At 37.3% G+C, this 21,580-nt stretch overlaps 1 protein-coding gene across 2 annotated transcripts in view; it reads right to left on the bottom strand.

Moving 5' to 3' along the window:
* The window catches only part of TNIP3 (TNFAIP3 interacting protein 3), a 102,950-nt gene that overhangs the window by 5,108 nt on the left and 76,262 nt on the right, over positions 1 to 21,580 (bottom strand). Inside the window, exons 8-13 of one of the 2 annotated variants that reach the window (XM_038564764.1) lie at positions 19,262 to 19,390; positions 14,254 to 14,373; positions 11,266 to 11,391; positions 7,277 to 7,327; positions 6,232 to 6,330; positions 3,317 to 3,377 (exon numbers count right to left, since the gene is read on the bottom strand). In XM_038564764.1, the coding sequence (XP_038420692.1) occupies positions 3,317 to 3,377; positions 6,232 to 6,330; positions 7,277 to 7,327; positions 11,266 to 11,391; positions 14,254 to 14,373; positions 19,262 to 19,390 (586 nt within the window). The remainder of the gene's footprint in view (positions 1 to 3,316; positions 3,378 to 6,231; positions 6,331 to 7,276; positions 7,328 to 11,265; positions 11,392 to 14,253; positions 14,374 to 19,261; positions 19,391 to 21,580) is intronic. The other variant, XM_038564765.1, reaches the window with a different exon arrangement.

The following is a 21,580-nucleotide window of genomic DNA, read 5'->3' as shown; positions in this document are numbered from 1 at the left end:
TCTGTAATAACTTCTATGCTTGCTTCATGACATTTAAATATTTAGCCTCAAGTATGCGGCTCTCCACATATTCTTGCCTCAGGCTCTAGGAATATTAAAGGAGGATCTAGTGGTATTATAGCAATTTAATCACTCATTACCCACTGTACCTTTTAAAACTCACAAGGTTACTGCTCTACAAACACTTCATGTATTGTTGTCAGCGCCATTATCTCAGGTTAGATTACCATAAAAGGAAAAATTATAAGGATAGATACTAGGATCAAAATATAATGTGCTATATATATTGGGATCAGAAAAGTAAAATTTGTTGGGAGTCATAGGAAATTAGTAAAAAATGAGAGCTAGGACAATGTATAAACACACATACAAATTAATATTCATTTTAATATCCATATTTCTGAAAGGGTCATTTCATTTAAATACAAGTAAAATACTTCAGGACTTATTATATGAATAAAGCTTATAAGAGTTTTAAAAAAACTTCCTGTTTATAATTTATCAGAAGCAGAGCCTAATTTTTCCACTAATTTTTTCTTCCATTGTTTGAGTTTGGGTTTTTAAAGCCCAAAACACAGGGTATGTTGGCTAGCAGTATATTCCTGAATAGTGAAAGGTAAATATATTAGCCAAATAATACGACAATGAGTAGTATCATAACATAAATGTCTGTATAATAAAAATATTTCTAAATTCATATTTAATAATATCACAAAGTTACTTTTATGGATTCTGAGCAATTTTGTTGGATGTACAAATCAAAAGGAGCTTTTCAATTAAATGAGATAGAAGAAGAATCCACCGAAATTAAATAATGGCATATGAGAGATTCTTTTGACAGGGGTGATTTCAGAGCTTTTGTCAATTTTTATGAACTTGTTGGAACCTTGAAATAGCATCAGCTTTGGAAGCTAGAAGAGGAGAAATAGTAATCAAAAACAAGTAGATTACTGAGTAAGGAATTTCCTTCTACAGTGGTCCCCTAGCCATGATCAGCCCTCTTCCCTGCTTCAGACAAGCCGCAGTCAGCTGCAGAGCTGTGTTGGTAGGAAGAAGGAAAGGGTTCAAATGGCAACATATCCCATCAGTTTCTACCAGGGATGCCCAAGAATGAATTCATCCATAACATATTTATTACAAGCTTAATCTTATGTAGTACTTCATCCTTTACCTGTGATATTCAAAATACCAAATAAGTAGCCCAAATAATACATGTTATGATTTCATAGGAAGAAAAGATTATTGAGGATTAGAATCTAGTCATATAATTATCCAAGTTAAATCCCCCATTCTCATTATATATCTGTCATTGTAGAAAATTCTAATATAGTGAGAGGGGTAGGTTTTCGAGGGCTCTATAGGATGTGATTCAAAGCATAGGTTTTGAAGACCTGGACCTCTGGAATCTAACCCCAGGATCAAATTTTACCAACTGTGTGATTTAGGCATGTTACTTAAATTCTCAAGCCTCATTTTCCTCAACTGTAAAATGGTATAATATAATAAAATCTATTTTATAGCATTGTTGTGAGGATTAAAACAATATCTTAAAATACTCAGGTTGCTACATAATAGAGGTTTATTTTTTATTGCAATTTTACATCTGTAGACTGTTACACAGCATGTTTACACACCACAAACTTCATTGTGTTTCTTCCCAAGTAGACAAAAATCAGTGGGTCATATACACTGACTATAATATTCTATTTCTGCATATTTTATTTCGTTTATGAAGGTTATCACAATTCATTTCTACTTTATATAATTATTAGCTTCTATTACACTGGTCCAAGAAGAACCTCATAGTGATGCATAAACATCTTTATGATATCACTAAATTCTCTACTGCATAATTATATTTTTTAGTGATTAAGCTCCAACTCAGGGAGAAAATATCTTTAATATTCATTCCAGACCAACGTAATATGAAGTGGAAAATTATTACGGGGTGGCAGCTCAGCTATTATATAACAATGGATTTCAAAAACACAGGCATTTTGCAACAATTATTATGGTTAATAGTATGCCTTTCTAATAAAAGCTCTCTATTATGGCTGGAACCCGAGAACTTCATTAAAACCAATGGTTATATTCATAGTAGAAAGAAAAGAAAAAAAGAATCTTACAGTTTTCTGATAAATGCCTAGACATTCTTTAATAGAGTTCTCACTTTTTATCTTTCTTCTCTATAATGTTTCTGTAAGCTAGGCCTTTGCCACTCCTAGTGCTGCTGTGTATAGCTGTCCAGGTTGTGTATTGCACAACCCTACGAGGCTCCATTTACACAGACTACCATGAAGAATTCCTTGGACTTGTGAAGTACATAACTTGCAAAACTACATGTGTTACCCCTGGTTTTCTATTTCCTCTCCATAATGGGCTCCTTGTAGTAAAATCTAGAATTCTATGATCTCAGATCTGAACTAAATGAGATCAAGTTTCAAGAATGGCCTGAAATTGGAATATGGCTCATCTTCAGCTTTTCTAGATAGATTAAAATCTCTGGAAATTAACAACATACAGTCACAGGTGTGTGTCATATAAGATTTTTAAAGATGGAGCAGACATGGCTGACTTTTGATCATATGAGATGAGAATAGAGGTGGGATTGTGGTTATAGTCCATTCCTGGATGGCCTCATGAGACCACAGAAACAAAGCAGTAGAAAGTATAGCAGATTCTGGAAAGAAGAGAAGAATGGTAAACCAAAGAAAAATAAGATAAAAGAGTACTTAGTTGTGAGTACTTTATCAGTGAATTTCTAGGTTTTTTTTTTTTTTTTTTCCAGCATACTTAGAGGCGGGTGTTGTGGGCTACCTTGGCCTAAACTTGGAGTCTGACATTTAGTCATTAGGGAATACAGTTCTGAGTCTTTGGTTTCCTCTGTCTGTCTGCCAGTGACATTTAAAACATCTGTCTAGCAAACTCAACCTGGAATAGTGGATGTGCATCTGCCCTTTGTAGTGGAATCCCAGAGCTTTGTTGTTGTTGTTACAGTATAGCTCTACTTGAAGTTTTCATTTCTAGCCCCAGATGGAATACTGACTCTGAGACTGGAATAGGAGCAGAAGCCAGAGCTGAGATCCCCGCAATTCTGCATTGAAAATTTTCTTTTTTTTTCTTTTTTTTTTTTCATTTTCTTTTTTCTTAAGGAGTTCAAGTTAACCCCAGGTGCATCAAATTAGAGTTGTGTATGCAACACAACTTTATTGAAGGCCCTCCCCAAGTACAAATGAATGTATGTTGAGTAAACATCCCAAAAAGACCCCATTAAAATGTAAACATGAAAGAATGCTCGATACAGCTGTGGTCTTACCATTCGCCTTGTGCTGCACATCTGGCGGAAACTGGTCAGGAGCATACCACTGATAGTCTGGCTGTGTGGAACAATAAAACATTATTATAGCAATATGGACTTCAAACAAAACATAGTGGCATATTAAAAATATAATTATACTATGTGGCTTTTATTACGCAGGCAACACAAAAGTCGTTTCTATCCAAACCTGTTGCCAATCACGTTCATGTCTCTTACCTCCTTCATCACTCTCCCCATCTCCCAACACTCCCCCACCATCCACTCTGTGTTGGCCAGAATTTCTCCTACTTTGGGGTTGTGGCATTCTTTTTTAAGCAGATGTGTTTTGGATATCTGCAGAAGTATAAACACTTCTGTAAAGCTTACTATAGCTCATAAATAAAACAAAGCAGATTACCATCAATAAATACTATGTTTAAAGTCCTCACACAGGAGGCAACAGAAAGACCAAGAGAACAATGACAAGTTTAGTGTTTTCTGGTATGAGGAAGAAATCTAAGCCATTAGGTGCAGACATGGCAGGAATGGCAAAGTAGGGCAGATCTTTTTCCCTTCCTACTGTTCCTCCACAGAAAGTACTCTCTAGATTGTTCAGATGGTTTAGACTAGAGAGGCAGTGAGGGGTAAGGGCAGACTTGGATTTTTCTTGTGGGATTTTCTTCTAGGCTTCACCAGTTAAGAACACCTAGATATTGAACATCAGGGAACATGTAAGATAAACTGCTGTGAATAAATCATGAGCTACAGGCCCACATTTCAAGATACAGTTCCAAGACGAGTACCTCTGTATTTAACCACTTGGAACAGAGCAATCTCAGCTTCACCTGCCCATGAGGATGGTCTGTCTTCCTGCTCCCAATGCTCAGTCCTACCTCCTACTTCCCCCCAACACACAGAGAATACAGACCTTTTGTTCTATTAATCAATTACCTACTGAAAATAACTCAGGGAAAATGTCTCTACCAATGAGCCAACAGGGAGCATTTACAGGGCTGCCAGACCACTGAAAGTAGCCTTAAAGTTCAATTATCTGACAAGACACTAAGAAATGCTGCAGTTAGTACAGTGTGACCCCACTTTACCCCCACTCAGACACCTAGGCTCTTGGCTCCTTTTGGTCCATGAAAAAGCTAAAAGAGGAAATGAGATCACCTCTGTTTTTTATCTCCTCGTTTATTTTTAGATGTCTCAAATAACACGTAGGATAAGTGACGTGAGCCTCAGTTTTAGATTCCAGGAGAGTTGCCAAAAGAAGGCAAATATACTGTAATTTTACAAACACCACTGCTTGTGCTTTAATTCAGGCTTAGAAATAAGCATAAAACATGAAATATTCTTTAAAAATGAACTCCGAGAGTTAAATTCTACTGTTATACCAAGATTCTTTTTAACTGAATACTGCTTAAAAATGTAGGACATTGTACATGGCTTGGAACCTTTTCAAATACAGACCTTTATTTGGTGATAATTTTACATGGTCTGGACCACTTTACTTCTTATAATTGACCAGGAAAGTTTGATGAGCTTTTATAGTAGGTAAATTTCTGCCTTCTTTCCATAAATGAGAATTTGAAGAAAATAGTCATTTTTACTTCTAGATAAACTTGCATGACTCATTGGTTTTATAGTTAACCTTTCACAAAATATCTCTCCATTTCCCCAACCTGTAGGAGCTAACTCCAAAGTAAACTTCTATCTCTTTATGTTCCCCACAATATTAATTTAGTTCTACATTCTGAAAAAGAAATTTAAGGAATGATAGCTGTATTTGGGGATTCCCAGAAACGTTTCTGATAAAGACTGAAAAGTAAGCAAACAGGTAAAGAAAAAAGGAAATGGGGCGGGTGAGCAGACACAAGTGACAATGGGCAACAACACAAAAAGAACCAAATTCTCAGCAGTGTGCTGTGTCACACCAGGGTCAAATAAGCGATGCTCATTAAATTCTGACATCCCTCTGCCACCCAGAGAGTCATTACCTCCTCCCTTGGGAAAAGAGCTTTGAGTCACACTCAAATACAAAAGTATGGCAACCAAGAGAATCATGATCTCCATAGTGCTCTGCTAGGAAAAATCCCAGTTAAAATCTCAAGATTCTTTGCATAATTAAAAACACAGTTAATAAAAATTGAGGGGTAGGAGAGTGGTCTGAGCATTTCCAAAATGCAGAAAAACACAATATTTTATTTTCGTATAAGGCTTCTATGTAGCCAAAACACAAAGTAGAGACCAGTATGCTAGACAGTGGGGGAGGGTGGATGAAATAGTGCGATGGAGAAAGGAAGGAAGGTTGCTTTGGGGCTGACTTATTCAGGTTGACTGTCCAAATCAATTCCACTCACAAATAATTGCTCCACTGTTCATTTCATTTTGCCTGGCTAGACAGAGCCACAGAGAGCAACTTAAGTGGGTCACTTTTTCTTGGATCCTTTAAGAATATCCTTTTAATTGGAAGATGTCAAACACTATATTGCACAGATGTAGCAATATCCATAGTAGTTCAATATAAGTTTACAACCGAAAAAGGCGTCTCTCAGACTTGCTATATTCGTTTTGCTTTTCCCTACACACAAAAATGCCCTTTTGGAAGGGTCAGGTACGCCTCTAAAATGGCCCATATAAAATGTTGTATGTTCGTGCAAGGAATTACAGCTTCATTTGATACTGTTCAGTTAATTTATTTGTATCCATGTGTGTCCTGTGAGTGCCTGTCCCAAAAAAAGATAATTATAGTGTACATTGACCACTGCAACTCTGTAAATTTGAGGCTGAGATAGAAAGAGGCTCCTTCTGTGGACAATAGTATGTGCCCAAATTATAGAGACAGCATTTCTACCAAAATGGAAAAAAAAATACTAGCACTTATTAGATAATATAAGGACTTCTATATCGCAATGCAAGCTCTTACTTACTGGGTGCTTCTGTGGATCCTGGTCAGTCCCCGGGCCTGCTGGTGCACATGGATCCCGCAGGTGGAAATTCAAGCTGCAGCTACAGATTGGGAAATACACCTGAGGAGTATAATGTTGTCAGTTCACTGGAAGTGGGTGAAACTGGAGAATCACCTGATACTTGCTTTATACAACCACAGACAGGTTTGGCTTCATTCTCCAGGTTCAGTCTAACTCTCACGTAATCCCAACTCAACATAGTGGGCTTGTGGGTGTAGACTCGATACTGGCAGAGATGAGGCTAACTGGGCATATTTCACTTAAGGTGAAACTCTAATTAGCTCTTCGTGTTGAAGACATTAGAAACACTTACAAGGTATAAGGTTCACTTTATGTTTCTGAGTTCTCTTCACAGAGGGTCCCTCCCTTAAGAAGAACCAGCCACTAAGCCATAAGACAAGTTTTCTTAAATTGTAGTCAGAGACTCCCACAGCATAACTTATGTCCAGAGAGAGCATTAAGAATACAAAGAAATTAATACTCATTTCTGAAGGCTACTAGAGAACCAATGGGATGGAACACTGCTGTGCCCAAGAAGATACTGTATTTTCTCAAAAGAGGCAAATCTTTGATGCAATTTTCCACTGTAAATTGTGTAAGCAACTGCAAGAAATACCAAGAAAATCTATTTCCCAGTTGTTCGTGGGTCTATGAAGAAATCTCCACTTGCGTGAGCACACACTAAGGCTTGCGCTACTGGTAACATGTTCTGGGAAACATGTGTTTTTCGTGTTAGGGCAGAGAAGTGTTGGTGGTACCTAAGCATTACCTATCCACTGGCATTTTAGTCCACGATGCAAAGTGCCGGTTTGTCCTGAGCCATCTGTAGCAGAGCTTTAAATACACCTTTAATTGGATCCATGGGGAATTGCTGTGCTTGGGAACAAAGGTGGAACAAGGGTGGAACTAAAAATTGCCCTTTCAACTATGACAAGAAGTTTGATGAATTTAGGTCAGGAACAACATACCTGTTTTTTTGTTTTGTTTTGTTTTGTTTTTAACATACCTGTTTTAATTGCTTTTCGAGTTTTTCTTTCTCCATCTGACAAGCTTTTATCTATGGACAAAACAAAGGCATTTGTTTATCGAAAGAGTTCACATGATTCGTTCCAAAGTTACACTCAACCTAGCTGTCAGTGGCCTGCTCAGAAACCGCAGGGGTGAAGCATTGATGGCAGTCGTGCCAGTGAAAACAGTCACGTTTTAGATTTTCCAGACTTGCATTCGTTCTATCTTAAAATGCCCAAGTGCAGTTTGGAAAGTGGAATAGTTTTAAACTGTTATTCCAATTTGTTGAAAGGACTGTAATTCTCAGTTTTAGGTTGATATACTGAGACATAGATATAAATATAGAGACATAGGAGTAGATGGAGATACAGAAACAGCTTTCACTGCTTAATGAATATAATTGCAATTGGCCAGCTGTACATTCGAAGGCTGCCATCGTAAATGTTAGAAGCTGTGCATGTATTTCCACGCCAGACACTGACCTAAGTGCTTTACATATAACTCGGCGATTCCTCCCAATGCCTCTGTGATACTGAATGTCATTATCCCTATTTTACAGATGAGGACATGGAGACATGAGATACTGTGTAACATGTTCAAAGTCACACTGCTGTACTTTATAGCTTCTCCCTATTGAAGACCCAACCTCATCTAGCAGAGTCACCCACCCTGGATTCCTTCCACCTCTGACACAACTAGAGAAAGCTGTTTTCTCTTGACTCATGAGTCATGCTACTCTCATTCCTATACACCCTGGTGCACATCCCTGTAAGGCATATATCCCTATTGAATGCTACTGTTCCACGTGCCACCTATCAGAAGGATCCTCTCCTTCCTCTGCCCTCCCATCTGGCCCTATACATTTTCCATGTGACTTTTTATAGTCCAATGTGTACTGTGTACTGTCATTTTGCATTATCTGCAGTAGTTATATTCTGTGAAGTCAGCATGAACACTGAAGTGGAGAACAGTACCACTGCTCCTCGGGAAATGCAGGGTTAGGTTCCCATGAACCTCTGGTCATACCATTTTCATTAACTGATCAATATAAAATCTTGTTTTATGTGTGTTTCTGTTAAAGGCATCTTATTTAATACTGTTGGTCCATTAACAGTGAATTCTTGGCCTATCACACTATGGTAGTCCTTGAATGAATCTTATCTCATGGGCCTTTTCTCTGTAAGGCTCAGGATGGTCTCCCTGTGCTAAGGAACATGAAGGAGCACCTCAACACTATGGGGGCCATTTTAAACACTGAAATAACCAATAAAAAACAAAAATGAGAAAACGTGGCACTAAGTAAACCACAAAAAGGACATCTGTCGCAGTCTGAAAGCCAGAACAAGGAGGCAAGGCCTCATTACACCTCAACTAGGAACAAGTGTGTCAGGTGACTCAAGTCTTTTTCTGCTCTGTAAATGTTCACAGATAGCCTTAGGTGGCACCAGTATTGATTCTGGGGTGACAAATACATTTCAGTGAGTAGGCAAATTCATAGATATAGAATCCACAAACGGGATCCCTGGGTGGCGCAGCGGTTTGGCGCCTGCCTTTGGCCCAGGGCGCGATCCTGGAGACCCGGGATCGAATCCCACGTCGGGCTTCCGGTGCATGGAGCCTGCTTCTCCCTCTGCCTATGTCTCTGCCTCTCTCTCTTTCTCTCTCTGTGACTATCATAAATAAATAAAAATCAAAAAAAAAAAAAGAATCCACAAACTATAAGGATACAGTATGTATGTCCCCCTCATTATGTTGTGAGTTTTTAATAGCAAGGATCATTTTTTTTTTTTTTAGTTCTTTACAGTATATAACAAATGACTTGCAGAAAGAAAGCATCAAAATTAAATTATGGAACTATGTGTGGCATGTTAATTATACAACTAAATGACTCTTATTTAAAACTCTCCTTCCAACAGACTAAAATCATTTGTGAAATACCTGTGAGCCATGACCTGAGCTAGATGTTTTTGTATAGGTTTTTTTTTTTTTTCATTTCACACTGAGAACAACTTTGTGAAGTCATGAGGGGGAAACCACCACCCATATTTCACAGGTGAGTATACTGAGAGATTTGGTAACTCGTTTTTAGAGACAGAGGTTTTAGAATGATAAGAAATATTTTAGAGACCACCTGGTTCAACTTTGCCATTTTACAAAGGAATAAAAGGAAGCACAGAAAAGTAGAACTTGCTCAGTGTTATTCCTTATTGTCAAAGCAGGCACAAACACGATGATTTTACCCCTACTCCTACTCCTAAGTATCTCTAAGTATCTTGCTCTTTACCACACTTCTATTTTACCAGTCATTGTCTTAAAACATCCTTAGCAATAGAATCAATAAACTCTGATATGTAAGCAGAATGACTTGACCTAAGTATTCCTTTTTTTGGACCACAGATAATATGCCATTCAAATAACATCATGCCAATTCTATTACATTATGGCATTAAATCTGCTGTTAATATATTTAACATAAATTGTTAAGCCATTTACTACATCTCTTTGTGAATTCTGTCATCCTTTGACCAGGGTGAATGAAGCTTCTGAAAAATAAATGCTTGGACTATCATTATTTAAAGAAAAATGTTTGATAGTTTTAAGATATCACCAAGATTATCCCTTAGTTCATTTATTAAATTATACTCTCTGCAGACAATGCATTATTTTGTTAGTATCAATCAAAATTCGTTTACAGATGACAGAGAAATGAAAATTACTTGTGGATTATAGTCTCTAGAATATTTAGATGGTCATGTGTTCCTGGATGCACTAGAACATCTACAATGGCAAAGACATTGCCCATCTTAGACACAAATTTATCATCAATCTGAACTGAATATAGTAGAATTAAAAAATGTCTGGAAGTAAAATAATTTGTGCAGTGACCACTTAGAAAAGATTAAGGGAGCTTTGCATGTAAGACATACAAATGGAGAGTGATTTCCTCACCGAGAGTAGTCAGAGTAGTAAGTTGCATGAATTATTTTTAGAAAAGCATTTTGTTATGCTTTTGCAACTATTTTATTTCTTTTAATTTCTTAGAAAATAGTTCTGCCGAATAATTTTTGCACGTAAAATTAGGAATTTCAAGCAAATCCTTGAAAAACATGTCAGAAAAGAAATTAAATTTAATTCACAGTATATTGTGTATTAGGAAGAAGAGGATTACAAATAGTTAAACATTTCTTTTGAGACCAAGAATATTGCAGCTCTAGAGCTGTCACAGCATGTCCTGCAACAATTTCCTATTTACTGAAAAGCATTGGATGATTTTGTAAGTCAAAAATTCTGTGGTTCATTTTCTTTTCTTAGGCCAAAGTTGTGTTAGCTACATTCTCCTCATTAACATCAATATTTGCCCATCATGCAACTTCCTGAGCCTACTTTTAATATATCCTATTACATCTAATTGTAATATGCTTACATTTAATGTATTCTATTCCAATAAACTGGCTAATGTTATGTGGCTTCCTTGAGAGAGCTCCAGTTACATTTAATTGGGGAGCCCACTGAACAAATTCTTGGTTTCACTGTGTTTTATATATATAAATGGCATTTAGAAATATGTATGTTTTTGGAAGACGGGAACATTCCAATATAGCCCAACATAGCCCTCAAAGAAAATGACAAGAGTTTAGAAACAACTTCACTGTGCTGGAGTGTTTTGGATTTGAATTTTGAGTATTAGGTAGTTCAACTCCCATTCTACCAAGATAAATATTATGAGAAAAAGATCAAAAGAATTAGATTTTATAAAAGACTTTGGAATCCAATTTCTTAGGTAACTCCTTAATAGACTTAAGTTAAAAGAAATCTCCAGTCATTTTCATCTCTTTACAAGATTGTTTAAGAATGATTTCATCCCAGGTGCTTACCTCTCAAAGAAAACCAATGTCAATTAAAAGGAGCCAAAGCCTTGATTTTTTAATGAAAAAAAATAAAAAAATACACATATGCTGGAAAAGATTATTTTGTTTTGACTTATACCTGAGAATTCAGCCTGTTTAACTGGGATTGAGAAGTTTGATTAATTTGCTGTAGCTCCTCTTTCTCTTGATTAAGTCTTTCTCGGTCTGATCGCTCCTTTTTGAAGTCTTCTTCATATATTTGCACCTAGGAAATATTGACTTGCTGTTACTGTTAGCATCCTTTTCTCTAAGCCATTTAAATGATTTCAGAAGAGGTGCTACCTGGGGTTGTTCAATCTGAATAATTTCTATCCTCTTTCCATGAATATTTCTTCATGGTGAGACTCTATCCTAAAGGATATGGTCATAATTCTATCTCTTGCTTTGTTTAGAATGACAGTTCTCAACTTTGCCTCCTTGAGTATGTGTCAGGAATTTAGAAGTAAAGTAACAACATGGATAGTTTGAGAAAAAAGTGCCCTCACCCATTATTCTGCTGCATATTTCTTTATTGTGATGAGCACCCCTTCCCCCCTTGCCTACTGTTAAGTACCACTATTTTGAAGCAAGTCATCCATCCCCAACACAAGGCTTTGATGTAGGAATAGTGCTTAAAGTTCTAAAAGACAGTTTACTGACAATAGCTGTTAAGTGAAGCCACTAAATATTGGCCTGCCAGTTTCCAAATATAAATAATAAGTTGAATACAAAATAGAAATGAAAGGTTCATGTTTGTGGGAGAGCAAAATATTACTGTTGAAAGGTATTCAGAATTTGCCCCAGTAATTTTGGGGATACATCACTTAAAAAAAAAGTAACAATATATTAGTGGAACACCTCTCAAGAAATATTCCAAATATTCCAAAAAGCAATCAAACCAAAAGAAAAACGGATTTAATCATCATTGTTTTTAACTGGCATAGTGTTGACTGATAGCTTGGGGACTAGTGTGTGGAACTATGAAAATAAATGAAGCTTAGGGAATGGGATACAGGAATTCCTTTCCAACAATGAGTTAAATTACAACTTACATGGGAACCTAGTAGCTAGAATTTTGTCTATTAATACTAAGATACTTAGCACTTTCACCACCAATAATGCAACACGTTTTAACTAGAGGCTTATTGAAGTCAGTAATAATACAGCAAAATGTAATAGGCAAGAGAGGATAAAATTAAACATGTTATACAGACCTAGATGCAGATGTACATTTTTAATTTTTAAGGTTTTACTCACCAGAAGCATCGAAAGGGAACTACACCCAGCTAAGCTTACATTTTGTTTTAGTTTTGGTTTTGGTTAAGATCTGAGGCTCAATTCCAGACATAGTCAAACTAATGCTCTGTAAACAATTACCAGAGGCATTTGAAATGAGAGAAGCTCATCTGATCAGAACTGAACACTTTATCAAACACAACACTGATAGCAATGTCATCACTTCAGTCAGGTAGCCAAGATTCTAGCTCAGTTTCTTTGTGAATTTAAATCCTATAGTGTATGTATCACGTAACACTGGGTGGTGATATAGTGATTGTGGGTGTCAAATTAAAAATGTGCACACTTAAAATATGTATGCAAAAGTTAGCAAAAGAGCCACACAAAAACTAAGGAGATGGATTCTGGACTTCTTGGGAATAATGAAAAAAAGGATACCTGTCATTGTCTGCATCCAATAAGAGCTAAGCCATTGCTGTAAACTCTATGCATGTGTAAGAGTGACTCTCTTGCATGTGGGATGCATTATATGAAAGCATCAAAGATGATTCAAGTGTCTAAACATAAGAAGTAGTTTTGTTTTGTTTTGTTTTGTTTTGTTTCAGAGGAATCCTGTCTAGTGGCAATGATACTTTAGGGGTTGAGAATTTGGCAGAGCTTTAACACTCTGAATACTACCCTTATTCTCTTCATAGGCTTATTTTTGAACTATGTATTTTATCCCGAATGTAATGAGGCAGATTATTCAAATGGGGTTGATCGAAGAGAACATGCAACTTTAGCATCAAATGCTCTGAATTTTCTACACTTACAGATAGGTTACCTCCCATGAAGTGATAACAATAAACAACAACAGCAATAATACAATTGCTTAATTCTTTGGTGTATTGCATCAAAAATCCTTGTAGTTGGCCTTGCTCAAGAGCAAAACAGCCAACAAATCAGTTCCAGGGACATACTTCCCAGCCCTTTGTTCTATAACATCCTCTCCCCCACCGCTAATGTATTACTGACAATGTGTGCTTCAGAGATAGAATTCCTATACTTATCCTATATTTATTGACATCGCCATGAACTGTTCCAGCCCTTTACCTTCATTAGTTTATTTAACCTCTTACAGGAAAAGAGATGTGATATGCATGGGTGGCCCCTCAGCTAAGCCAGCTCCAGCTGGCTGAACTAAATTTAGACCCAAATAGTTTAGGCAGTGCTATGTGCCTATAACTCTATGTTGCTGATACATGCAGCTTACTCCTTTACTCTTCTGTCCACTTGGTGACATGGAGTTGAGGTTGGATGAGGGGGCAGGGGAGCAAGGTGTGGTAGATCAATAAATTGCTAGGTAGTGCCATCCATATGTGGCTGTAGATGAAAAGATCTGGCTCTTCAGTCATTGTGATCAATGCAGAATATTCCCTTTAAAAATGCCCTCATGGCCCAAAGGCCTGGAAGCCAGCTGCTACAGAATAACAGCCTAGTTGCTACCATTTTCTGAAAAGGTCCAGGGTTTGGGGTGGTAGTGTTTTCAAAATAAATTGTGTCTACGTGAAATTCTCTAGACCAGTGCTAATAAAATCTCAGCAAAAGGTTAATTAGTAAGCTGTTCCTTTAACTGGATGATCTTGGACAAGCCATGTAACCCATTTGAAACTCAATTCCCTCTGTTATAAAGTGGGAGTTGGGCTAGCTGTCTATAGTCTCTCACCAAGCTTTAAAATTAGATAATTCTACTGAAAATAAATGCAAAAACTTTGGACACATTTTGAATAGAAAGGTTTCCACATATGTTCAAAGGAGCATGAACAATAGGCCCTGTGTTCTCTACGTGATCATGCCACTTTCAACTTCTCACCTGCTGTTTGAGAACTTCCATTTCTGTTCGCATCTCCTCATGCCTGCACTCCATCTCATACTTTCCCAAATAGTCCTCAGGAAATGAAGAACTCTCGATTTTCAAGGCATCCTGAAGAGCCTGTGTTATAGGATAAGCACGTGGTTGAGCTAAGAGTTACCTATGAATTCTTCTATAATTGTTACAATGACTCAGATGCCCAGGGCAAGACAGAACTCCATTTTTGCTGCTACTTTTATGACTGAATAACTTCTTTCTCCTTTTTTAGCATACAATTTTTTTTTCATAATCTCTGTCTTTTCTCCGTGACGATCTTATGTTATTCAACTGTCATTGTTATTTAGAAGGGCTTTTGACGTTGATGTCTGGGATCCCCTCCACCAAGTCCACCATGAAAAGAAAACATATCTATAGCATTTCTCCAGATTCTCTGCTTCAATCAAACACATGCTTTATCAATAATGCTCAAACTTTAGAGAGCATCAGAATCACCTAGAGAGGTAGCAAACATGCCCATCCCTGGGCACTGTCCCTAGAGATCCCGAATCAGTAGATCTGGAGAGAGGGTCTGAGAATCTGCATTCCTCAAAAGCTGATGTGGCTGGTCCCAGATGACACTGTGATATTTTTGCCATCCAGCCCTGCCCTTGAAAGGAGAGAGGAAAACCCACAGAAATGTGAACCCATGCAGATCACTATTCCTTAGATCTATTGTACTGCTGCTCCTCTGCCCTGTCCTCAGTATATAATGCCCTGGCCTAGCCACAGTCATAGTAATTCTCTAATAAAACATTCACTAACTCACTACAGGCTGCAGAGAGTGCTCTGCTCTCTTTTCTTCTTTTTTTTCCTTTCCTTTTTTTTTTTTTTTCTTTAAGAGAGAGAGTGAGCACAAAAGTGTGCAAGTGGGGGTGGCAGGGAGGGCAGAAGGAGAGGAGAGAGAGAAAATCTCAAACAGGCTCCATGCTCAGTATGGAACTCAATGCATGGTTTGATCTAATGACCATGAGATCATGACCTGAGCTGAAACCAAGAGTTGGACACTTAACCAACTGAACCACCCAAGTGCTCCACACTTTCTTGACCTCCAGTACAACTTAGTGATTTCACTGTAGGGTGAGGAGGTGAAGGAAACAAGAGACACTTAGATTTGCCAATAAGATTATCATCATTATTCACTAGACCATGACCTCTTACATACACTATACTTTGTCAGATCATATAAAAGACATTGCCTCTATTCTGAAGACCTTGGTTCATGATGAGTTCAATAACATACCTGCCAAAATTGAGACACAACACACCTCATCCTGGTGTGGTCTAGGAGCCTACATACAATATGACTACTTGCTCATTATCAAATGAGTCCTTTATACAAATAGAAAAGTTTCACTTTCAGAGCTCCAGGATTTCACTTCCTCTGAATTTCTTTGGTAGTTTCAATGATGATCATTTGATGATACCATTAGTAACTTACTTTCTTGAATTACTGTATAATATGGTCATATAGGTAAGAAAAAAAAAGCATAGTTACTGTCTTAAATATGTATAGACAGGCTAAGAATTTTCTAATAGAGTATCTTTAAACTCTATGGATACCGTGTGGCCTGATGTAGGTATGTATCATTTTTCAGGAAGTTGTAAGAGAAACAAGAACTTTTTTCTTCCTCCAAGAAGAATTTAAAGAAGCAACAAATGTTTAATAATTAATGTTTTGTTAGAATTTGTTGCTAAGCTACAGAATTTTAGGAAGTATCATATTAGTTGAAACTTTTAAAAATGTGTTAGTAGTAATGGAGAGACTCTAGTTTGGGGTGAGCCAAATGAGTTAAGATTTCAATTAAAAATGCCGATTTCATATCCTACACCTATGAACAGACTGTTTTTGTGGGTCTTGCTCTATCTGAATTTCCTGGTCTACCTTTCATGTTACTCAGGCTTCTAGAAATTTTGCAAATGAGTCATAAATGAAAGGTGAGTTTAATCAACATTTATTCCATCTTGGGGTTTTCCAACTGCCTTGAACAAACACCTGTAATCTATTCTAGAATAGTAATTTACTATCAGCACAGGCATACTAAACAGATCTACCCATCCCACCATGGTGAGATGTTGGACAAATCAACTTTGTCCATGGGTGGCACTGGCTGCCTCACCTCAGGTAATTTCTCTTACTATGGTTAAACATCTGGATTCTCTTCAAGAACTCACTGAAAACAATGCCCCTGGGTATTTCCTTCAAAGCAAATAAGTTGAACTAAGTACACACAGTTGTGTGAACTTCTGAAAAACATATGTTAATTACTAAGCTGAGAAGCTACAAATTTCTGCTGAGTGAATGGGTCAGCAGACGGTCTGATTGTGCAAGTAGGGTGGGCCCCAAATTCCATGCTGCGATGGATGGTATGCACAGTTACCCAAATCAACATTTGGAGTAACTTCTATTTATTACAGTGGTTAGGAGAGGAAATAAAAGAAAAAGAAAAGAGAAGAAAAATCTACAGTGTAAAATTCTATAGTAATTTGTAACATTTCATTAGACTGATACATGAACTAAATGAGAAAAAAAACTTTTCATAGCTCATCACTTTATATCTATGCTTTTGAAATGACACTTTAAGGTATAGATGTGGTGGGCAAAATCTTTTCTGGCCTGAAGTACTCTTTTATTTTTATTTGTTTTCACTAGTCATAAATAATGCATTATGCCTGTTAAAGCAGGAAACTCGGGACCAGAATTGGCTATTGAACATATTATGTACTAGAGAAATTATTTAATTAATTCATCCACTCAATAAATATTTAAGAACATATTGTGAAAAAGGCCCTGTTGCTGGCATTTGAAATAGAACAATGAAAAAAAACAGGAAAACTTAGGCCATACTATGACTGTTGTATTTGTGAATCCATGCCTCCAAATAAATACATATTAAAATTGGTTTATAACTGCACTCTTGAGGCACTTGGGTGGCTCAATGGTTGAGCGTTGCCTTTGGCTCAGGTCCTAGTCCCACATCGGGCTACATGGAAGGAACCTGCTTATCCCTCTGCCTATGTGTCTGCCTCTCTCTCTCTGTGTCTCTCATGAATAAATAAATAAAATCTTTTTTAAAAAAAAACCCTGCATTCTTATTAAGGTGAATAAACTAATGAAAATGTTTTTTCAACCCAGAGTTCCATTTTTTTTCTCCTGATTTTAAGAGAAATTAAACATATTAATAGGCCATTAGAAATATCATGAGCCCTCAATACTGTGCCTACTATCCTAACAGGGAAGTCAGTTCTGCAAAACTCCTACCCCCATGGAATTTACAATCCAGACTTGGAGACAGGGAACAAATCTGATGATAAGAGACACTGAACATATACTGGATATCAATAAATTCCAAAGAAACATTAAAATAGGAAATATGCTAGAGTATGTAATTTTAATTAGAATGGCCAGAAAAATCCTCTGAGAAGGTGACATTTATATAAATACCTGGATTTTGCTCAAATTAATTGTTCTCATTTTCTCCATTTTATTATAATCACAAGGGTTAAAAAAATTTCCTGACTTTTAAAACATTCTGTTGACTATAGATACAGATACACAAAAATGAAGGGTACACATAGACATGGGCAAAAACCAGAGTCCAGAGTTCTTGGCTGTTCTAATTTCTACAGGGCTTATATTCTTGTGCCAATATTTACAGAAATGAATTAGAGAACAGAAGAAAACTTATCAAATAATACATTGCAAGTGGGAAAGATTTCAAATGTAATCTGAATGCTGGTTCTTGTAATTCATCTGTTGAGGATTTCCAACAGAGAATAAAAGGGAAAAGTTATTTGCCCTAAATTTGTATCTGAACATTGTTTCCTCTCTTAGAGGATAGAGAAGTACATTGTTTATGAAGTCTCTACTTTTCTACTTTCTCCTGACCAGTAACTTGCCTCACAAACAGATCAAATATAGCATCACATTTGTAAAGCAACCTGTCAACTACACAGGCACATTACTTAACGTTAACTTTGAGGATCTTTAAATGATCCTCTGAACACAGGTTAACTACAAGATGCACAGTCCAAAATACTGAGCACTTCTTCAAGGCCAGTCACCTACGCTTGTTTTAGAAGGTAATTTCTGTTACTTTGGTCAAGAAATATCTAATTTGAGAGACGAGTATCTTGATCTAAACATGTACTAGAAATATTCCTATGGTCCACATCTGTTATGACTGTCTGAAAAATCAACAGCAAAGGATTTATTTGCTTCTTTAAGTCAGAAATCCCTTCCCCAGGAAAATTAAGCTATTAGTCCATAAAACTCTCACAGATACACACACACACACACACACAAACTCTCCCTAGTCATCCTTTGGCAGCAATTCACAGGTAGCCCCTTTGATTAGCTAAGTTGAAGCAAAGGCATTTAACCACTTGTGTTTTTCTAACAGAATTGTTCCTCCAACCCCTTCCGCAACCCCAGACCCCACACCCCAATTAAAAGTGAATTTTAGGCTTATTCTATGTTAGGCCACAATCTCAGCCTTGGGCTTGGCATTTAGCATGATTCCATATAGACTGCATCACAGCCAGTTCCATAGCGATGATTTTAAAGAGCAGCCTGTTTCCTCAGGAAACTTTTGTGGTTGACCAAGAGGTCTGCTATTGTTCACAAACACCCACTTGCTTTATGTGGTTCTCGAACTAAAAAAAAAAAAGTTCTTTCTGTCTTCTAAATTTTCTCCTTGTTTCTCTTTATCATGCTTATTTGCAAGGACACTAATTTCTTAAAGCCTCCTTAGCCATGTGTGGCTGAAAGATGCAGATAGGAGTGTTCTATAAAATTACAGAGAAGCTCCTGTGTAAGCTCCCAAGACTAGTTGCTACACTGCAGCACAGATTTCGTTGTGACTCTCCATTAGGAATGTGCTTTTTTTTTTTTTTTTAAGAAAAAAAAAAAGGAATGTGCTTTTTAGAAGGGATCTCTCCTTCCATCTCCCCAGTCTGACCTGGCTGATACCTTATTGAGGCGTTTTATTTCACATTCGTAATGTTCCTTCTTCTTGCTTATGAGAGCATTTTTTTCCTTCAAAAGCTTATTTTCTTTCTTCAATTCATGTAATTCTTCATTTAGGCTCTCCTTTTCCTTCTGAAGTAAACAACAAGAAGACAAAATCGAAATCAATAAAATTCAGATGAGATAATATTATAGGAATACTTCCGAAATACAACAAAAATAGGACCTGCTAGATTTCCATTTAATGCTCCATGTAAGCAATATTCTCTGGGTGGAGGGCAGGGTTCAGATAGAGAAAATCTTTCTTTAATCCGTAGTTTTTAATACTAAGTTTTATGATGCCAGAAAAAGCTCAAAATCCCCAATCCTCACTTTCAAGGGTCAAATGCGTCCACAGAGTAAGCTAGTTCCAATGTACTGTTACAAAGTGACATATAAGTGACTTAGTAAAAGTAATTAAAGTTCTAAAAAGAAAGAAAAGTGTCATTGCAACAAAAAATAGGAAATATCTCAAAGCTCAATCCTGCCTGCATCATTCTGGACCGAAGACAGGGAGAAGAGGATAAAACTTCATGCAAATGAGAGCCTTCAATACAGATAATTATTCAGAGCACCGTGTTGTCGTGATTACTACTTTTAAAGGGTAGAGATTAAAAAAAAAATTAAAAAAAAATTAGGTAGAGATCAATCAGTCCAATGCCATCACTCCTGCATGTTCCAGATAACCTTCAGGAAGTCCTGTGTTTTAAAAAACTGAAGCAAGGTCAGTTGCTTTGAATCCAGTTTGCTCTGGGTTCAGACAACATCTGTCTTCTAATTCTTAATTTTATATTTTACTAAAGATTTTATTTATTTATTCATGAGAGACAGAGGGGGCGGGGGACAGAGACACAGGCAGAGGGAGAAGCAGGCTCCATGCAGGGAGCCCCACGTGGGACTCGACCCCGGGATTCCAGGATCACACCTTGGGCCAAAGGCAGGCGCTAAACTGCTGACCCACCCGGGGATCCCCAATTTTATATTTTAGATAGCAAACTTTTTGTAGAGTGAATTGGATCCTTAACGTCATTCAGATTTTAACCTAATAAGTATTCCAGAATGTAGGTAAATCAAGATGAGAAAATAGCTAATATATATGTTAAAGTATACTATTTTAGTAATTAGTATTTCCCAATACAATTATCAGATTTAAGATATCTAGCTTAGGTGATTCATTTTTTTTAAAAAGTGATAACATGTCTATTTGCTTTTCCTTAGAATGGGCTCATACACACTTAGAAAAGGAACTGATCATTTTCTAACTTGGCATAATTTAAAAGAAAAGGACTTCAACTAGAATATGGTTCCTTCCAAGGGCATGAGGCCACGATTGCCATGATTCCTGATCAGGGTCTAAATGGAAAAGGAAGGGACTGCTCCAGGACCAGAAGGCATTGCTAAACCATGTTTGCTTTCCTCCCACCCACTGAACCCGAGATGCCCTTCACAAAATAAGAAAATCTACACTAAGGACTGTCCGCACTGATTTTAGGCATTGCCTGAGGATTGGTGTAGGTGTTAAAATACAGCCAATGCCTCACAATATCAGTCACAAGACTTCACCTGAGAAAGCTACCGTTCTTGTTTTATCTTAACATACATAAAAAAATGAGAGGCCACTAGAGCTTAAGATTTTTCTCCCATTTTCTACAGTATCCATTAAGCCCCATAACTAATAATAAAACCAAGAGCATTTTAGGAGAGAAGCCTGTGGCTTCAGGACCACCATCTTGCTCTCAGCAGGATTAATAAAGACAGAATCTGGGTATCCCGGGGTGGACCAGCGGTTTAGCGCCACCTTCGGTCCAGGGCGTGACCCTGGAGACCCGGGATTGAGTCCCACATTGGGCTCCCTGCATGGAGCCTGCTTCTGCCTCTGCCTGTGTCTCTGCCTCTCTCTCTCTCTCTCTCTCTCATGTGTCTTTCATGAATGGATGAATGAATGAATGAATGAATGAATGAATGAATGAATGAATACAGATAATCTGGAGACGGGGTTCAAGTCCCATGTTCCCAGGTACTAGGTTGGCAAGGTTGACAGGTCATGCAACCTCTTCACATCTCAGGTTTCTCAGCTTTAAAATGGCAAAAAGAGTATTTTCCTCACAGACGGGCCGAGCTAGTTCAACGAAGTGATGAGGGCGAGGCCGTCCCCCAAATGTATTTCTTATGATCCCAGACACAAGACCTACTTGTAAAACTCTGTACGCTGAAAAGCAGCTGTGCAGAGGCAAGAGACTGCCCATCATTATTAACACCCGTAATAAAATAATATACATGAGT

Source organism: Canis lupus, chromosome 19 (genome assembly GCF_011100685.1).
Source record: "Canis lupus familiaris isolate Mischka breed German Shepherd chromosome 19, alternate assembly UU_Cfam_GSD_1.0, whole genome shotgun sequence".
Taxonomy (NCBI): Eukaryota; Metazoa; Chordata; class Mammalia; order Carnivora; family Canidae; genus Canis; species Canis lupus.
Note: the sequence above shows the minus strand (reverse complement) of the source record. Positions and strands in the feature narration are given on the sequence as shown.